The sequence below is a fragment of the Cetorhinus maximus genome, chromosome 9 (genome assembly GCF_964194155.1).
Source record: "Cetorhinus maximus chromosome 9, sCetMax3.hap1.1, whole genome shotgun sequence".
In the NCBI taxonomy this organism is placed as follows: domain Eukaryota; kingdom Metazoa; phylum Chordata; class Chondrichthyes; order Lamniformes; family Cetorhinidae; genus Cetorhinus; species Cetorhinus maximus.
Window position 1 is genome coordinate 85,315,034 of NC_135887.1, and position 20,661 is coordinate 85,335,694.

Below are 20,661 nucleotides of genomic sequence, written 5' to 3' on the forward strand. Positions count from 1 at the left end.
TTTCCCAACTCCTCATTACTAACTGGGTTTCCACCAGTCACTACTTATTCATCCTAACTATATATCTAAAAACCAAAAATATCCAAATACCGAAATGCAATTGGCCCCAGGAGTTTCGGATAAAGGGTAGTCAATCTGAAGTCTGTATTCATTTCTCTATTTGGAAATTACTTATTACAATGAATACCCGGTGCTGCTCATAATATCAAAAAACCATGAGGAGTATAGAGAGTGCAGGGATGAAAACGAAAAGAAAATCAGGAAAGAATATCGGCAAGCAAATTAAGGTGAACCCAAAGATGTCTTGTCAATACATAAAGAGTAAGAGGATAACTGAGGAGAATGTAGGGCCCATAAAAGGCCATAAAGGCAACCTACGTGAAGAGGTGGAAGATGTGGGTATGGTTCTTAATTAATACTTTCTGCCTTCACAAAAAGGGGAGGTGATGCAGATGTTGTAGTTGAGGGGGAATGTGAAATATTGGAAATGATAAACATAGGGAGAGAGGAAGTATTAAAGGGATTAGTATCCTTGAGTGTGGACAAATCACTAGGGCCAGATGAAATGTACCCCAAGCTGTTAAAAGAAGCCAGGGAGGAAATAGTGGATGCTCTGACCATCATTTTCCAGTCCTCATAGGATGCAGGCGTGGTGCCGGAGGATTGCAAGTGTTGCACCTTTGTTTAAAAATGGAGTGAGGAATAGACCGGCTAATTACAGGCCAGTCAGTCTAACCCAAGTAGTGGGAAGATTATTGGAATCAATTCTGAAAGACAGGATAAATTGTCACTTAGAAAGGCATGGAGTAATTGAGGACAGTCAACATGGATTTGTTAAGGAAAGATCGTGTCTGACTAACTTGACTGTATTTTTTGAGAAGGTAACAAGGAGGATTGATGAGGGTAGTGTAGTTGATGTCATCTATATGGATTTTAGCAAGGCTTTTGACAAGGTCCCATGTGGCAGACTGCTAAAAAAAAGCCCATGGGACCCAAGGAAATGTAGCAAGCTGGATACAAAATTGGTTCAGTGGCAGGAAACAAAGGATAATGGTTGACGGGTGTTTTTACGACTGGAAGCCTGTTTCCAGTGGGGTTCAGCAGGGCTGAATACTACGTTCCCTGCTTTTTGTGGTATATATTCATGATTTGGACGTAAATGTAGGGGGCATGATCAAGAAGTTTGCAGATGACACAAAAATTGGCCGCATGGCTGATAGTGAGGAGGATTGCTGTAGCCTGCAGGAAGATGTCAATGGGCTGGTCAGGTGGGCAGAAAAATGGCAAATAGAGTTCAACCCGGAGGATTTTGTCCTTTTTAACCTTAAGGAGCTGAGGTTAATTATAGCACCCGGAGAAGTGTGTGGTGATGCATTTGGGGAGGGCAAACAAGACAAAGGAATACATAATAATTGGAAGGATACTGAGAGGTGCAGAGGAAGTGAGGGACCTTGGAGTGAATGTCCACAGATCCCTGAAGGTAAGTATATGGAATACTTTCCTTTATTAGCTGAGGTATAGAATATAAGAGCTGGGGAGGGGGGCGGTTATGCTGGAGTTATATAAAACACTAGTTAGGCCACAACTTGAGTACTGCATGCAGTTGTAGTCACTTCATTACAGAGGGGATGTAATTGCAGTAGAGAGGGTACAGAGATTATCAGCACTAAAGAAGAATTGTTTAGTACTTAGCTTTTGTCCAAAGCTCGTACATTGTGATAAAATATATGTTCCTAGCCTGCTAGGCCGTACAAATTTGAGCTGACTGAGGCTAGACAGTTGCCTTTTTCCATCTGCTTCAGTGGGCAGCTGGCTGGCAGGAAGTAAATCAGGTCTGGCCATTATAAATTGGTTAAGGCCTCCCACATAGATCCCTGGGCATCAAGCTCTTTTCTGGATAGCACTGGTGACACCAGCATTATAAGATAGTTTACTGATCCCTATGCACCAAGGTCACAAATGAATTATTCCAATGAGGCTAGTAACTACACTACTTTCTCCTCTCACCAGAAACAGATGCACTGTGAGAGGATATCACAATTCTACATATCTTATAGCTTCCCAAGAGCTCATTGATTACACCTGTGTTGCCATTTTGGGTTTGTGTACAATCTATGTCCTTTACCTCATCACTATCCAGCTGGTATGTGACTGCCAGTGCAGAATAATTCAGGTCAATGCCTGCTTCCCTGAGAGCTCCCACAATGCCTTTAATCAACTGTGCCACCTTTATTTGAAGGGGAGGGTCTTGTTAGTTGTTTTGCATTGCATATGGGCTCTGCCCTGCTGTGTTGCATTCAGGCTCTTTACTTGTGTCATGTTGTGGCTGAATATTCTGTTTGGGAGTCTATCTACCTGTGTCATGTTGTGGCTGAACGTTGTGTTTAGACGGTGTTTAAATCAAGTTTCTTTCCTTCACAATGCTGTCTGTTACTTCCTACTCATATAATTTTGTACCTGGACATTCTGCCTGTCGGGTGCTGTATTTTAAATCTTCCTGTGTCATTATGCATTCAATTGCCTCTATAGAGTTGTATTTGAATTTCCTGCCTGTATAATGCTACATTTGGGCATTGTGTCTGTATAATGCTCTTTCAGGTCTCCCTGACTGTGCAATGCTATCTCTGACTGACTGTGTATTGTTACCTGCCTATATAATGCTGGTGTTTATTTTGCCAGTCTGCTTGTATGATTGTGTTTCAGTCAGACTGAGAATGTTTATTTTTTGTGTTGTGCTGGTGCATTCATCAAAACCATGGAGGGGTTTTAATATCATCAACTATATTCCTCAAATTTACAGAACAAAAGTCTTGCTGAAGAAATGGCCTCCATGTCTTCTATATATATTGTATCAGCCTTGGCTCACTGGCATGCCTGTCTTTGAATCAGCTGGTTGTGGGTTCAAGCCCCACTTCAGAGATGAGCACTTAGACTGGATTAAGATGTTAGTGCAATCCCAAGAGGGTTACAGTGCTTCACAGTGAAAGATTCTGGCCTTTGGCTGAAATATTAAACCAAAGTATCGTCTGCCCCTCTTAAAGCGAATATTAAAGATCCCATGTTATTGATCATGAGAGAGCCCCACCCCCCAACCAAAATGTTCCGGGGGGAGGTGATGGTGTGGTGATATTGTCACTGGACCAGTAATCCAGACTAGTAATGCTTCTGGAGACCTGGGTTCGAATCCCACCATGGCAGATGGTGGAATTTGAATTCAATAAAAATCAGGAATTAAAAGTCGAATGATAATCATTATTGTCGTAAAAACCCATCTGGTTCACTCATGCCCTTTAAGGAAGGACATTTGCCGTTCTTACCTGGTCTGGCCTACATGTGAGTATGAAATGGCCTGGCTTGTATCAAAACACTAGAAAGTCAAAAAGAAACGAAACCAGACAGACCAGCTGGCATCGATCTAGGCACTGGAAACGACAATGGCAAACTCAGCCCTATTGACCCTGTAAAGCCCCCCTTACAAACATCTGGGACCATCTACAGGGACAAGGGCAGCAGACACATGTGAACACCACCAGCTGGAAGTTCCCCTCCAAGCCACTCACCATAATATATCACCATTCCTGCACTGTCGCTGAGTCAAAATCCTGCAACTCCCTTCCTAACAGCACAGTGGGTGTACCTACACCACATGGACTGCAGTGGTTCAAGAAGGCAGCTCACTGACACTTTTTCAATTAGGCACGGGCAATAAATGCTGGCCTAGCCAGTGACATGCACATACCAGGAATGAATTTTTAAAAAAGACAGGCAATATATGAAAAAGAAGTGCAGGTGGGGTGTATTCGCTAACATTTATCACTCAACCAACACTGGCAAAAATGGATTATCCAGTCATTTATCTCACTCTAGTCTATGGGACTTTGCTGTGTGTAACTTGACTGCTGTGTTTGCCTACATAACCACAGTGACTAAACTGCTAAGGTACCCCAGTGGTTGTGAGGTGTTTTGGAATGAGGATGTGAAATGTGCCATACAAGTACAATCATGTCTGTGATTCTAAAAGCCTATGTGCCCTGTATTATGTTTGAAAGCAGCATGTATGCATTAACGTGGAGTGGCAGCTGATTATTCTGCATTTATTCCACAATTGGACTGGGAATTTTATAAAATTAGAGTACTTAGGACCTCTACCTTCAACAGTGATAAGAATTTCGACAGGTAGTCGGAGTCTGAGGTCCATACAAGTGCAAATTCCGTCAGGAGTCATTGAATAATGATCAAGACTGTGTAACCTACCTAATTTTGTCCTCCTTAACCTTAGGGAGCTGAGGTTAATTACAGCACCGCAGCAGCTGTCCCTGGCTCTGATCAGCTAACAATACGGAATGGATTAATCCTGGGACATGCCACGCTGGGGTGTTGCTCAGCATCACACCAGGTGGATCATTACTCAATAAGCCATTGCCAGCAAGGGTTAGTACCAAGTGCTTAAGTGTAACAAACAGACACTCACTGCAGTAAAGTCCATCTGAAGAAGCTGAGAACATTGCATAATTAATCCTTTCATCAGTGGAAGCAGCATCGTACAGAAGTTGCATTGTTTATTAAACATTGGGGCTATTCATCTGTCAATCATGTCATTTCGCTGCCTGTGCGTGTGAGTCACATAGTGGGTACCAAACAGTGAAACGTTTTAATTTTGGAATGAGCAGAATTTAACACTTCAGGGTAGGAGAACTGTTAATTTGTAGATGCATGTGAGGGAAAGGATGCGCTGAAACAAGAACTTCCTTCAATTAAAGGCAGAAAGGAGTATTACTGCTCTGTGAGAATGTCAATATGTGCAAAGGCAACATATAGGCTAAGTGAAATGCAATGGTATAAGAATAAGACTAAAATGATACTTAAATAGGTTGCCAAGGAACTATCGTATTTTTCCTAATATTATTGTGGGATACTTTCTCTTGTGTGTGTGTGTGTGTGTGTGTGTATGATTCTATGTGTGTGGCTAATTTAATTAAACTAGAGACGGTTAGACTGCAAGGTTTAAAGTATCAAAGAAGTGAGGTAGTGGGCAGAATTTTGCCCTCGGATGGCGGGCGGGCCCCACCGGCTCTGCGGCGGGCGTACATCTGACCCTCGCTACCGAAATGGGGCCCGCTGCCATTTTGAGTGGGCGGGCCAATTAAGGCCTGCCCAGTGGCCTGCCCGACAGGAAGCGCTATGGGATTCCCCATCTGTCAAAGTGCGCTCATTCGAGCATGCGCACGAAAGCGCGCACTGCTCCCTGAGGCAAAGTACTGTCTCAGGGAGTTTACTGACAGGTAAGAAAAGTCAAAAAATAGAGAAATATTATAATTATTAACATGTCCCCCTCATGTGACAATGTCACACGAGATGGGACATGTTAATAAGAAACACATAAAGTTTATTAAATTTTTTAAAAACGGACATGAAACTTAATCCCGCCAGTGGATGAAGTTTCATGAATAATCTGGAGCCTGCTGGGGCTCCTGGCCTGCCCACTAGCCTTCAGCTTGGATGGGCAGGCCTTTAATTATCTTAACTAGCCTGTCAATAGCCTCAATTGGCCATTGACAGGTCGGTGGGCGGACAGCTGATTTCGCTGTCCGCCCACCTTCCAAAAAATTTAAACGGACTAGGATGAAGTCAGGGGCTCCTCCCGACATCATCCCGCGTCATTTTCCCCTCAGTGAGCGGGCCCCGCCGCCAAATCACCAAGGGGAAAATCCTGGCCAATGTGAATGAAATTTTCATTTTTAGGTAAGTGGGAAAGGTGTTTGATTTTCAAAGGGGTGTGGAAAATGTTTACTACTGGCAAGATAAATAAGGCAAGGTTATTACGTTGATTTTTACCAAAAGTGCTGGCCATAATGATAACATGAAAGATTGTTATATTCTGGGAAAGTAACTTCTAAAGACAAGGGGAAAGAATAGGATTTACAGAAAAAAAGGGAGAAATATATTTAAAGAAGGATGGAAGACTATGTGAGGTGTGGCATGTGAGATCTTGAAAGGTGGCTGTATGAAACAGACTTGGGGGAAAAGCCACTAGCCACCTTGCAGAAGTTTGCTGTTCCAGTAACCAAAGTTATGTTAAAAGCCTTTGGAATTCCATTGTCCAGTGGGTACTTGTGATAATATTGCTGGATGACTTTATAAATTTGGAACCTATTTGGACTGTTGCCTTAAAGGGGGAGTCTGGATAAGTAGGAATCTTGGGAACTGTTATAACTGTGTAACTGTAATCTTGTGTTTGTGTAAGTTTTTTCTTCTTTTGTTAAAAATGTTTTAATTTAATCTTTAAAATCTCTAAAGGTGGTAGTGGACTCATTACTTCTGACTTCAGTGCACAAACCTTATCATAATAAATACAAATTTCAAAATTGTTGTGATAGCGTGGTCAAGTTTCCCTTGTGGATTTGGTCAGCCTAGCAAATACCACCTGCCATATCATAACAGGGATGACAGTCTGAATACAGCAGGACAATATGAGAGGTTGGTTAATAGCAAAAACGGGGATGAACATGCTTTGTTCAGACACCAACATTATGACACCCAGCACGTGTTACAAGAAGAAGAAGCTGTAGTTACCGAAAGGTGATAAAAATATCACATTGCAGGCTGAGACTCTACATGCACTGATTACTGATCCAGAATGCTTCTCTTTAAAGAGGTCATAAACCTGTGTTTGACACTACTACCAAATTCTTGTTCAAAGCAGCTTGTTGTTCCAAAGTAACTCATGGGTAAGAATTAAACATTATGCCAGACCACAGGTAGCTGAGTCAACAGCACCTTCTTCTCTCCAGTCTCTCACACCTACCCATCAATCCATGCTCCTTTCAGTGCCTAACACAATCCCTCCCTCCAGCTCCTAACCCAACTGTACCCCTCCTCCTCTCCAGCCTTGATACTCGTTCCTTCCCAACCTCACTCCCTCTCCTACACTAATCAATGTTTCCTCACTCCTAATCAACCAGAGTGGAAACATTGTCTATGAATCTGAAACATGGGTTACTATTACACAGGCTTCCCAGGAATAGGATCAATTGGGACAGGCGGAAGCCCATTGATCAGCCTTCCACATTTTCCAATGGTGGGGGAGTCTAAGACAACCTTAAAATTAGAACCAGGTCAGTCAGGAGAGAAGTTAGGACACACTTCTTCATGCAAAGGGTTGTAGAAGTGTGGAACTCACTCCCACAAAAAGCAGTAGATGCTAGCTCAATTAATAATTTATTCTGGGATCAACAGACTTTAACTAGGCAATGATATAAAAGGATATAGAGCCAAGACAAGTAGATGGAGTTTAGGTACAGATCAGCCATTATCTCATTGAATGGCAGATCTCATTGAATGAACAGACTCGAGGGGCTGAATGGCCTACTTATGTTCTTGTGTTCATATGTTCCCCGTCCCAATTGCCAACCCCAGTAAGAAGAATCACTGAGCTTCTCAATGTTCATTTTTAAAATCATTTTCTGTTTTAAAATTATATATTTTTAAAAAGGAATCACATAGTCGCAGAATCACAATATCAAAATTTCTTGCTACAACAGCATGACGCAAAGCCTAGTGCACTTTAAAAGCAGAATCTGTAGGCACAATGCAGTGGAGAGAGAAGGTAGATCTGGGGATTTGCTCGCAATGGACCGAGTGAAGTAGATATGCATTCATTTGCCTTCCTTCAGAATGAGAATGTAAGATACTTCAGTGCAAAGAGAATCTGAAATCTGAGAGGGGTGACATCTTTCACAGTATCAGGAAAGCTCAGTTCACAGGGTGTTTCTTTCTGTCCAACCAGCTCCTAGTTTCTGATTCCAGCTCAGTGCTCACTACTGCTTGGCCACCTTGTACTTCCCTTTCGTGTACCAACTCACGGTCAAGCAACCAGCAAAGCAGAGGAAGGCAGCAAGGATCATTCCGTAAACCTGGAGGGACAACAGAAACTAGCAGTTAATATCAATATATAAAAGTCAAGTTTAAAAAAAAAGTTCCATCCTGTTTTCTTTCCGATTCCTAACCTCTTAATTGTTGACTCCGGTACATGGTTTTAATGCTTTATCATAGTGAACAGCTTGCCACAACTTACTAAACCTCTACTTTGTCCTGCCACTTAAAAAATTGTATAGCTGAACCCACAGGTCTTTTTATTTCCTTTCAAATGTTAACCATTTGGTTTGTATTTCTTTTCCGAAATTACCTCACATTTCTCAACATTAGATTTAATCTGATGCGTATCTGTTGAAGAGTCATACGGACTCAAAAAGTTAACTGTATTCCTCTCTGCAGATGCTCTCAGGCCTGATGAGTTTTTCCAGGTATTTTTGTTTTTGTTTTGGATTTCCAGCATCCGCAGTTTTTTGCTTTTATCTTATGCGCGTATCTGCCTGTGTCTGTCTTCCTAAAGTCACTTATGCTTTTTTTCACAATTAACCACCTCTCTACATTTGTGTCTTCTGCAAATTTTGATATTGTGGCTTCTATTCCCAAACGTACATATATAAAACTAAAGCACAGAAGGAGGCCATGCAGCCCGTCCTTGCCATAATGAGAAGAGTAATGGTACAAACACTGCAATCTAAGGGACATCAAAATTTACACTAGTCTGTTTCCTGTCCTCTAGCCAACTTGCTCCCTTTGCTGATAATGTTTATCTTCATTTTAAATGTGCCACTGAGGTGACACGCTATGAAACAACTAACCGATGTCACCCGATCTGCCCTCCTGTTAATCGGCAACTCAGAATCAGGGCCCAGTACGATGGTGTGCCTATAGTCTGTTTTCATGACACTATTCTGTCTCCCAATGATGCGACTTCTCCAGCAAGTCCCCGCTTGGACTACACGTGGGGCTGGGTTTTACACTGAGGGCGGGCTTGCTGCACTCCAGCATAAATTTCGGGGGTGGGCCCACCTCCATTTAGCTGGCTCGCCCCACTTTAATTTTTTTGGGCAACACCCCTTTAATTAGTATGAGGCGGGGCTTATTTCTACCTCCAGGAGGACGTCCCACCTCATACAGCAGTCAGCGATGCCAAGCAGGAGAGATGGCCATTGCTGGTGCTGCAGGTAGGCCTAGGAGGTCACATTCAGTGATGGACCCGGCTATTGAGGTAAGTCTGAGATCTTGCTGGGGCCAGGTTGGGCCAGGTCCAAGCGAGGAGGAGCGGGCTAGGGGGGCATGTTGGACAGGGCTGGAGGGACGGTGGCCTAGAGAGGCAAAGCTGTGGCTCCGATTGACACATGGGCCCAGGAAGGAGGCATACCGCACCCCCTTTAACTGACAAGCCGCACTCAGGATTAAAGCTGCCAGCTACATGTTGGGCACAGGCCTCTTCTGCTGCCCATTATAAAACCATGCATTCAATGAAAAGACAAGGTGCGCCTGAGGTTTGAACTCAAAACCTCCTATTTTTCAGGCAGGCGCATTAACCCACTAAACCATAAAGCCAATCATCAGTGTGGGTTTTGAAGTCAGGTCTCCAGAGTGGGACTTGAACCCATAAACTTCTGATTTAGGGCAGTGAGTGCGTCCACTAAGCCACTGCTGACACTCCCACTGCCCATTATATCAAAGCAGTGGCAGAATGAGGCCCTCAATTAATTGGGCATTAATTGCCCAAAGGGCCTCAATTGGGCTACAAGTGAGTAACCCATCCGATGTCCCTACAGCTGACTGTAAAATCGTGGAGGGGGTGGGGGCAGGTGGACCTGCAGCAGGTACGCTGCTGTTGGCACAGCGCCCTAATTTATGGGTCCACCTGTCTGTTTTCCCACCTCATGGGTGGCCCATAAAATTCTGCCCATGATGATGAAAAGAAGCACTAACTGTAAATATATATTTGCACAATAAAATCATTTTTGCAATATGCAGTTCAGTGTTTTGTGGCTCAGGGCCTCTGTGCCTGCAGTCGCTTGGTGATGACCAAGTGAATCTATGGTAAACTATGGGAATGGAAACATAGGCACAGGTGTAGGCCATTCAGCTCCTTGAGTATGTTTCACCATTTAATCAGATCATGGCTGAACAGATCAGAGCAGCAACAAAAAATGTGGCTGAAACTTTAAAATAAGATGATGAGGATATTATTTAAGTAACAACAGAATTGTGCTAATTGTTGTGCTCCTTTAATAGCCTCAGAAATAGAAAACAAAGTGGAAGCAGCTGATAGATAACAGATCTGTCCACTTTTGACACTGCTTCAGCAACCCTGTCAGTTTCATTCACCAGCCCGGATAGGATCAATGGGGCTCACTAAGGTAGTGTAGATGTGAATGAGGCACTGAGCACAAGGAAACCAGAAGATTGCATGGAAGTGGAATCTGATATTGCTGAGCGGAGCTTTCCCAAATGTCACTTTTCAATTGTAAAATGAATGGGTGGCAATCTCACGGGTTTGCCTAGCATTTATAGGTGCACTGCATTGCTGCTCAGCAGACATGTGGCAACTGGCTGACATGGCCAATGATTCTAATCTTTTGCCACACAATCAAGAGAGAGAACTTGCATGCAGTGCTTGCTGGGCAGAGTGGTTTCTCTTAAAAGCTCTACACATGTTCTTCCTGAAAGGGGAGGCCAGTCAGTGTATCAAAGATGGAAGCACTGATTCCTATGGGCATATTCCTTCAGGCATAGGAAAAGTGTACAATGTGAGGGGTGGATGCCAGCCTCCATAATATGCAGATCTGTGTCTTAGGGTGTGGGCTTTGAGGATGGCCTCTAAACACTCCATTGACTTTTACAGGAAGGAAAAATCATGTGGGTTTATAATGATTTATCAATTCAACACTACTCATTTAAACCCATTCAGAATGAAAGTTCCACCAATTGTTCTGGAGGTTTACATATTCTTCCTAGTGGTTTTCCTCATCTTTTTCCCACAGGTCCTGTCAATTTTATTTTTCCCATGTTAATCCCTTTAGAACAAAGTTCGGTCCCCCTAGCAGAATTCTTTTGTAGTTGGTCTTTTCAAAATACAGTAAACTATGAGTTTTTCGGCCCTCTACCACCCAGAATTCTCTAGCAACTGAGATTTCTGACAGCTTGGGGCAGCATTTTCCTGTTGGTGATCGGGAGCGGGGTCTGCTTGCCAATGCGTAAAATGACGCGCAGTGTTGTCGGGCAGGCGTCCCGACACCACTGCATGTCGATCAGATATTCAGTTCGGCAGGCAAACAGCCGACTCAGCTGCACGCCCGCCGAACTGTCAAAGGCCTATTAAGGCCTGTTAAAAAGTAATTAAAGTAATTAATTGAGCTGCCCGTCCAACCTTAAGGTTGGCGGGCAGGCGAAGAGCCCAGGCGGCCTTCGCATTTATCATGAAACCTCATCCACGGACGGGATGAGGTTTCATGAAGGGTTTATTATTTAAATAAAAATTTTTGAAATAAATAGTGGACATGTCCCAGATCATGTGACAGTTTCACATGAGGGGACATGTCCTTAAATTTTTTCCCCACCTTCATTCAAATATCCATAACTTAAACAAATCTCCCTGAGACACCTCCGTGTGCGCGAAAGAGCGCAAGGAGCCACTCAGGGTATTCCCCCGCCCGCACAGGGCGCGTTCAGCGCTTGCGGGCGCACATCACAATGGGCGGGCCTTAATTGGCCCACCCATGTAAAATGGCGTCGCGGCAGGTTCGCGCCCACCCCCGCATAACCCCCTTCCCCCACCCCACCACCCCGACGGGTTGAAAATTCTGGCCTTGATTTTTTTTTAAAGCCAATCACTCTGTGTTCAGATAATGCATTATTTTTTTTAAAAAAATAATATAATAACAATAGATTGTAAATCTGCAGAAACAGTTCTTGGGTTTTACATTGAAATGATGAAATTATTGGGTCAGTTTTGGCTATTGTGCCTCAACAAAGATATAACGCATCTTGTCTTGTGTCCAGAGTAACATGACTCCCTGTTAACCGGCATTTTTGATTAATTAGCGTCAATTGTTCCCCGAGCATGCCAGATAACAAAGATCTTGCTGTATTCTTAAGGTAAGAAGAATATTCGTCAAGCTGAAAGTGCAATGCAGCTCTGGTTTGACTTTACCGTGACAATTCCCAGCAACACCATCAGTGCTTCAACAATAGCCATGAGGCCAGTGATCTGATCCTCCACTGCCTGAAGACAATCCTAATGGACAAAACACGTGGTTACGAAAATTCACACCTGAAAGCCTTTATGGAAGAAGCAGTACCTTTAAGGATAAAAACACAGGTTCAACAAGCCTTCTCTCATTCAACTCTCAGCTTGACTCAGTTTCGAGCAACAAGTCTATGCACAAATGAGCTGACCTCACTGGATAAAGTGAGGTTGGTTAGTTGTATTAACTTGCTGGTGCTCTGGGCAGGTCTCTCACCAGGTGATGGAAGCATTGAAGGTACGCTGTTGGATGGCAGTAGTCAAAAAAAGGGCTGCAGGCTATCTGCTGTAATTCGGGCACATCGCCAGCATGGAGGGAGGGGCACAACAGAAGTAGGGACGAGCAAAGGGATGGACAAAAGAAAAGGGGTGCCCGGAGTGTCGAAGTGCAGAGAAGTCACATTTTATTTTGGATGCATTCAGATAGCTGCCTTTCCGGTAAGGCTCCTAGTCCCATTTGGGCTCTCGGCCCTCAATGGTGCACTTGGAACCAGTGGATCCAGCATTTCCATGCTCAACTTTCCAGAAAATAGCTCCTTTAGGGTATTGGGGGGGTGTCCACCATTGTGTTGGCAGCCGCAGAAAGTTGTGGATTTGAACTCTATTCCATGATCTTAATCCATAATCTATGTTAACGTTCTAATGCAGCACTGAGGGAGTGCTGCATTCCAAAAGGTGCCATCTTTTGTATGAGATATTAAACCAACCATGTGCGTTAGAACTCCCATGACATTGTTCAAAGAAGAGCAAGGAGCTGCCCAGTAACCTGAGCAATATACCTCCCTCACCCATTGCCATTGTCATTTCATTGTTGTTAGTGAGATCTTGCTGTGTGCAGAATGGCTGACAAGTTTGCCTGCACAACAATGTCACTGTACATCAAATTAATCCATTGCGTGCTTTGAGGTGCTTCTCTGAGATGTAATAAGGTACAATGACTCCCAAGTTAGCCTGGGCCTTCGAATGCCCTAACTGCCCTGAAAACAGGCTGGAATATGGATATACAGGGTCCTCAACTTTGTTGGCAGTTTCTGGTGAAGGGGGCAGTGCGGGAGGTAATTCTGTCCGGGCAACCTTTGCTTGCCCATGATAAATGGGTGGAAACCTACGCTGGGCCTTCCTTGTTCCTAACCCTCAGTGGAACCTTGCAGAACTTAGACGCCAGTAATCCTACACATGATTCATGCTGCTGAACATAATTCCACCTGATTCATACTGCTGTTCATAATCCTACACATAATCCATACTGTTGCCTCTAATCCTAGACAAGGTCCCTATTGCTGTCCGTAATCCTACACACAGTCCCTACTGCTGTCCGTATTCCTACACAGAGTCCCTACTGCTGTCTGTAATCCAATACAAGGTCCCACTGCTGTCTGTAATCCTACACATGGTCCCTACTGCTGTCTGTAATCCAATACAAGGTCCCCACTGCTGTCTGTAATCCTACACATGGTCCCTACTGCTGTCTGTAATCCAATACAAGGTCCCCACTGCTGTCTGTAACCCTACACATGGTCCCTACTGCTGTCTGTAATCCAAGACAAGGTCCCTACTGCTGTCTGTAATCCAAGACAAGGTCCCTATTGCTGTCTGTAATCCTACACACGGCCCCTCCTGCTGTCTGTAATCCAATACAAGGTCCCCACTGCTGTCTGTAATCCTACACATGGTCCCTACTGCTGTCTATAATCCAAGACAAGGTCCCCACTGCTGTCTGTAATCCTACACATGGTCCCTCCTGCTGTCTGTAATCCAAGACAAGGTCCCTACTGCTGTCTGTAATCCTACACATGGTACCTACTGCTGTCTGTAATTCTACACATGGTACCTGCTGCTGTCTGTAATCCAAAACAAGGTCCCTATTGCTGTCTGTAATCTAAGGCACGGTCCCTATTGCTGTCTGTAATCTAAGACACTATCCCTACTGCTGTCTCTAATCCTACACACAGTCCCTATTGCTGTCCGTAATCCTACACACTGTGTCTATTGTTGTCCGTAATCCTAGATACAGTCCCTACTGCTGTCTGTAATCCTAGACAAGGCCCCTATTGCTGTCCATAATCCAAGGCACCGTCCCTACTGCTGTCTGTAATCTAAGACATGGTCTGTACTGCTGCCTGTAAACCTGGACATGATCCATACTGTTGCCTGTAATCCTGGACATGATCTATACTGCTGTCTGTAATCCTAGACATGGTCCCTACTGCTGTCTGTAATCTAAGACACGGCCCCTACTGCTGCCTATAATTTTAAACATGGGCCCTACTGCTGCCTGTAATCCTAGACCTGGTCCCTACTGTTGCCTGGACATGATCCATACTGCTGCCTATAATCCTGGACACAGTCCCTATTGCTCTCTGTAATCCTAGACATGATCTTTCATGTTCTCTTTAGTTGCAATACTTGCCATACCTTTAGAGGAGGGCCTTCTGCAAAGCACGTTTCATTCTCAACAGGGTTGTAGTGGCTGAATGTTGAGTTTTTTCCACAGCAAAGAAACTATAAGAAAATAGAGAAGTGATAGTTTAATTACCTACAACTCGAAATAAAATACTGTGCATAGGGAATCCTGAAATTTGTGCAAAATAAGAATTCAGACTGTGACCAAATTCTGTGTTAAATTGAAGGCACATGCATTCTATTGAATAGGGTTCATGTAACTTCTGATTTTAACAATGAGTTTGTACACAATCTAAGCTTTTGTTGGGTGCTTTAGAAAGGAAGGATTTGGAGTCATTCAGTCTTTTACCCCCAAATCTCCCCAATTTCCTTTTCTCAATCCTGAAAGCTCTGACTTTTGTTGCAATCATTTCCAGTGCCTTAGTACTTCTCCTAAGTGGCTATTCTTTGTACATAAACGTAGCGAATTATGTTACAACTGGGACTGGAGGAGTGTGCAGTTTCTCCAGCCCCACTAGTCCACAGGTTGCACCATGAGTGTAAATGTTTTATTCACTCAGCACATTGGCCAATTGTTTACTTCTGCTTTTGTTAGAACCAGAATAAAAGAGAATCTAACTAGTCTTCTTTCAATCAACTCAATGATTGATTTATTAAGAAACAAAACTTCTTTTTTAAAAAAACAAGCTGCAAGAAACTGGTTGAGATACAATTTGTAATCTGGAAGTGTAACTACATACCCCTTTAAATCCGAACACACACACACACACAAATGTCAAAACAAACAGGGTTTTTACAGAGGCTGGCGTTTAAGGGAAAAAAACACCTTTTGGCCAATGGGATAAAGTTCAAAGGGTTTTGATGCTGTCGATCTGGTGTTCCCGTGTGCGAAGACAGATCACTGATCACAGTTGTGATTTGACAAGGTTTATTACTATATCTGTTGATTGTAATTGGTTAAATAGGGCTTCTAATTGTTTTAAATGATCTTTCCAACTGTTGCTGTAAATTAATACATCATCCAAGTAAACCACACAATTAGGAAAACTGGTTACAACTTGATTCATTGGTCTTTGGAAAGTGGCTGGAGCATTTTTTTTAGCCCAAATGGCATCACTCGGCATTGGTATAGCCCGTTTGGTATGACAAAGGCCGATATCTTCTTAGCTTGTGGTGTTAAAGGTACATGCCTTAAATCTATCTTAGTAAGGAACGTGGCACTGCCAACCCTGTCAATACAATCTTCTAAATGAGGGATTGGGTACGAATCTGTTTTTGTTACTGCATTAACTGTTCTATAATCCTGCAGGCACTAACACTACTAGAGGACACCAACTGCTTTGACTAGGTTCAATTAGGTGATTTTCCAACATGTATTTAATTTCTGCTTTCACCTGAGCCTGTTTCTCCCTGCTTAAATGATAAGGATGTTGTTTTATAGGAGAAGATTTCCCTACATCCACTTCATGCGTGGTTAAAGTTGTACACCCTGGTTTGTCCTCAAATTCCTTTAAATTCTGTAAATTCACCAGGCCTTCTTGTTGTCCTACCTCTACGAATGAAAATACGGTTTCTAACTGTCCTTATATTTCAATGTTAGCTAACCAGATAACAGGAGGTTCAATTTGTGAACTGTCTAAGTCTCCTTCTGCCTCACCCTCATTGTCTCTTCTGTCCTCCTCTGTCCTTACTATCTGGCGTATCTGCTCCTTCCTATCCTCCTTCTTATGATGGTATTGTTTTAACATATTGAAATGACACAGGTAATTCTTTTTCCTGCAATCTGGGGTGTCTTTCAAATAATTTACTTTACCAACCCTCTTACCAACCTTGTATGGACCACTGAACTGTGCTTTTAGAGGTTCCCCCTATAAAGGCAATAACGCTAACATTTCATCCCCTGGTTGAAATATTTGGGTCTCAGCTTGCTTATCTGTCCAATCCTTCATCATTGTTCGTGAAGCTAGATAAGATATTCTTGAGCCACTTTACAGGCTCCCGTGAGTTGTTCCTGGAACATGGACACATAATTCAAAATAGACAATTCGACCCTCTGTCCTAAAAACATTTCTTTGGTTAATTTCAGAGGACCTCGTATCTCATGTCCATAAATTAATTCAAAAGGACTAAAACCAATAGATTCATTCGGTGAATCTTGGGTAGCAAATAAAAGGAAGTCCAGTCCTTTGTCCCAATCATGGAGATATTCATGACAATGTGCTTTAATCATTGTTTTAAGAGTTTGATGGTACCTCTCTAGAGCTCCCTGTGTCTGTGGATGATATGCTGTGGGCTTTAACTGTTTTATAGCCAAACTACTCGTTACAATATTTTTTGAAAAATTTTAGACATAAAATTGGAACCTTGATCTGACTCGATCTCTATCTAGTAAAAAATTGGTTTAATTTCTCTACCACTATCTTAGCTGTAATTGTTCTCAAAGGGATGGCCTCTGGAAATTGAGCTGTCATATCCATAATAGTAAGGATATACTGGCGTCTCGCTTTCATTTTTGGTAATGGTCCCACATAGCCTACTAATACATGAAATGGTTCCCCAAAAACTGGTATGGGAATTAAGGGTGCCAGTTTGATTGCAGGTTGTGGTTTTCCCACCATCTGGCGCGTATGGCATGTTTTACAAAACTGCACAACATCCTTGTGAAGATCTGGCCGTATCCCTACATGCCCTGCCATAGGAATTTATGTGCTATACGTAATATCTCTTTATGATATTTGGGCAGAACCACTATCTGATGGACAACTGTCCACTCTTCATCTGCAGGTCTGTGAGGAGGTCTCCATCTCCTCATCTGAATCCCCTTTTATCATAATAACATTCTGGAACTCCCTCAGCTTCAACTACAGTTTGGGCTGATTGCGCTACCTTACTTGACTCTGGATCAGCTTGTTGGAGCTTGATTTGAGAAAATTTACTAAACATTTCTCTTTGACTATCCAAGTCTCTAAAGAAAGCTTCAGCTGACCGAATGTCTGTCTGTGGTACCATTTTGACCTCCAATGAAGGGCTTTGCTTAGCCATTGTTCAGGTCACATGAAGGAAAAATTCCTGGAACCTTTTCTTGTAACTGACCTCTCTCTTTAACCTCACTTGGGCTTTCCATAACTTGGGCTTTTCATAAATATGGGAAAGCCTACCTTCACACCTGCTAAATCATTTCCCAGGAGTAAGTCAACTCCGTCTACAAGTAAGTTCTGGACAATTCCCACCATCACTGTCCCAGACATTGTCCAAGTGCACCCTGTACAAAGGTAAGGTATATACTCCCCGCCAATACCATTTATTAAAACTTTGGCTTTTAATGTGCACTCTAGTGGAAAAATTATGCCTTTCCTCAGCAAAAGTGTTTGAGTGGCTTCCATAAGTCTTAATATAATTAAAGGTGTAACTGTCTCATTTGAGGAATAAGGGGTTACTTTTCCTCTCACCAAAAATTTTTAATGTATCTTATTCACCTCCCCTGAACTCACAGCAATGTTCGCACTTGGTCTCACAGCTGTAGTTAATGCTACAACTTGATCTGTTAAATTTTCAATCTGGGCTCCTTTTTCTGAACTGCTCTTATGTACCCCAATAAGTCCCATGGATTTCCTGTTCAACTGCCAGCAGTCTACACGAGGGTGTCCCACCTTGTTACAATGGAAACGCTTAGGCCTTCGAATATCACTTCCACCCTCAGCACCTTCCTTTCTGGTCTGAGGGGGCATTCCCAGCTGTCCCTTCTTTTCCCTAGCTACTTGCCTTCTCAGGTTTGTCCGGGTGACGGAAAAAGGGACTTATGGACCAGCTCATAATCGTCAGCCATCTCTGCTGCCTGTTTAGCTGTTGCAACCCTCTGGTCTTTGACATGGGTTCTAACTATTGGAGGAGGTGAATTTTTAAATCCTTCCAAGAGAATTATTTCCATAAAAGCTTCATACATGGCATCAACCCTTAATGCCCATATCCAATGGTCAAAATTACTTTGCTTTACCCTGTCAAATTCAATGTAGGTCTGCCCAGGCTGTTTCCTTATGTTTCTAAATTTCTGCCTGTATTGTCTCAGACAAATTCATACGCACTAAGAATAGTGTTTTTTTACATCATAATCCATAGAAACCTCTTCTGAAAGTGATGCATAAGCCTCATGAGCTCTGCCCATCAATCTGCTTTGCAGGAGCAGTGTCCAGTTTTATTTTGGCTACTTCCTTTGCTTAGCTACTTTCTCAAAGGAAATGAAGAATGCCTCTACGTCCCTTTTCTCAAACTTTGGAAGGGTTTGTACAAATTTAAACACCTCCCCACTGCGCTATGGGTTGGGGATAGTTTTTAAAACTTCCCCCAGAATCCAGGGCCTCTTTTTAAAATTCCAGCCTTTTAAGCTGGTATTCCCTTTCTCATTCCTTCTCTCCTGGCTGAAATTCCAGTTCTAGCTGCTTAAATGCTCTTTCTTTTTCTGCTCTTGTTCAAGCTTGTTTCTCCATTTCTTCTTGGTGTTCAAGCTGCTTCATTTGCAACTGAATCCTAGCTAACTCAATTGATTCACCCCCTAGAGAACGTGATCTCTCTTGCATCTCTTCCAATTTCAAATGCTGCACCATTACCTCAACTATGTCTGCTCTCCTCACCTCTACAGTTAATTCTAACTTCAACTTATCCTCCAATTGCATTAGATTAACTTGGTTACTTTTTGTAAGCTAGTCAGGGATAAATCTTTCATCTTTAGAAAAGTCTTAACAACTTCAAAAGCCATCTTGGTTTACTGATGTATAAGAAACCTGGTATCTGTCCTTTTTATCCTTTACCAATTATCATTATTCCGTGTCGAATCACCCATTGTCCACATTTTGATATCCTAGACAAGCCCCCAATCTATGCTACAACTGGGACGGGAGGAGTATGCAGTTTCTCGAGCCCCATTATTCCACAGTCACATTGCACCATGCATGTAAATGTTTTATTCACTCACCAAAATGGCCAATTGTTTACTTTCACTACTGTTTGGACCAGAATAAAAGAGACTTTAACCAGGCTTCTTTCAATAAACTCAGAATGATTGATTTATTTTGAAACAAAATGTATTTTAAAATAAAAACAAGTTGCAAAATACTGGTTAACATACAATATGTGATCAGGAAGTGTAACTAAATACTCCTTTAAATCCCAACACACACACACATACACGCAAAGGACAAAACAATTAGGGTCTCTGCAGAGATTGGCGTTTAAGGGGAAAAAACACCTTTTGGCCAAAGGGAAAACTTTATGAAAAAGGATGAAACTTGAAGCGTTTTGATACTGTTGACCTGGTATTCCCACGTGCAAAGATGGATCTCTGATCATAGTAGTTGTCTGAAAGTTCTTTCCAAAGGAGCTTTAGTGTGGAGGAGGACAGAGCGTAATTTATGTCCTTGGGATCTCTCTTTCATGTCAGTCCTCAGATTTCCAAATACAGATGAGTTGTACTGAGATGAGAATCTCTACATAGAACTGATAACTACACCACATTTCAGTTGAGGTAGGGAGAGGGCCTTCTCCTTTTTGGTTTATTCCCAAAACTGAGTTCAAAGCACAAGTTCAAAACAGAAAGCACATTCAGTCAGGTGGTTTCCAGAAAATCACATGGCCTTAGAACCTGAAAACAATAGTTTTCTCCCTCCAGCAATTAAAGTTCAAGTAAACAAATACCAGCCTTGCTGGTCATTTAGCTGAAGTCATGGGACTTGTTGGAAAATGCAGTTTCCTCACAGTCCAAAGTGAACTTCTAACTTTAAAAAAAACGAACCCAGGTCAGTTCCCAAAAAAGTGTCCAAACAATTCAATGTCCTTACAATTTAAAAAAAAAAGTATAGTTCTTGGAGATATGTATTTATAACAATGAGTAAGATATTTAGCAGTGGAGAGCATCACAGCCAGACATAGTCATTTCCTCCTTAAATGTCCACACAACATATGCATTACAGTCATTGAACTGCAGTCAGGAAGAGAAACCCTGGCTAGTTCATTCCTAGTCTAGGGGCACTTTCCCAACTATTGTCTCGAATTGAATCACCTAACTTAGCGCAGTCCAGAGATAAAGTCTCGGGTTCCTGGCATGTATATCCTCATACCGTACAGAGCAATGCATT

The 20,661-nt window shown here is 42.6% G+C and overlaps 1 protein-coding gene across 2 annotated transcripts in view; it reads right to left on the reverse strand.

The window, feature by feature from the left end:
- Positions 1–7,205: 7,205 nt before the first annotated feature.
- Positions 7,206–20,661, reverse strand: part of LOC144684776 (tetraspanin-32-like) — a 73,072-nt gene continuing 59,616 nt past the window's right edge. For both annotated transcript variants that reach the window (XM_078548986.1, XM_078548985.1), the window contains 3 exons: positions 14,546–14,632; positions 12,038–12,121; positions 7,206–7,913 (listed from right to left, as the gene is read on the reverse strand). In XM_078548986.1, the coding sequence (XP_078405112.1) occupies positions 7,818–7,913; positions 12,038–12,121; positions 14,546–14,632 (267 nt within the window). In that variant the 3' untranslated portion in view covers positions 7,206–7,817. The remainder of the gene's footprint in view (positions 7,914–12,037; positions 12,122–14,545; positions 14,633–20,661) is intronic.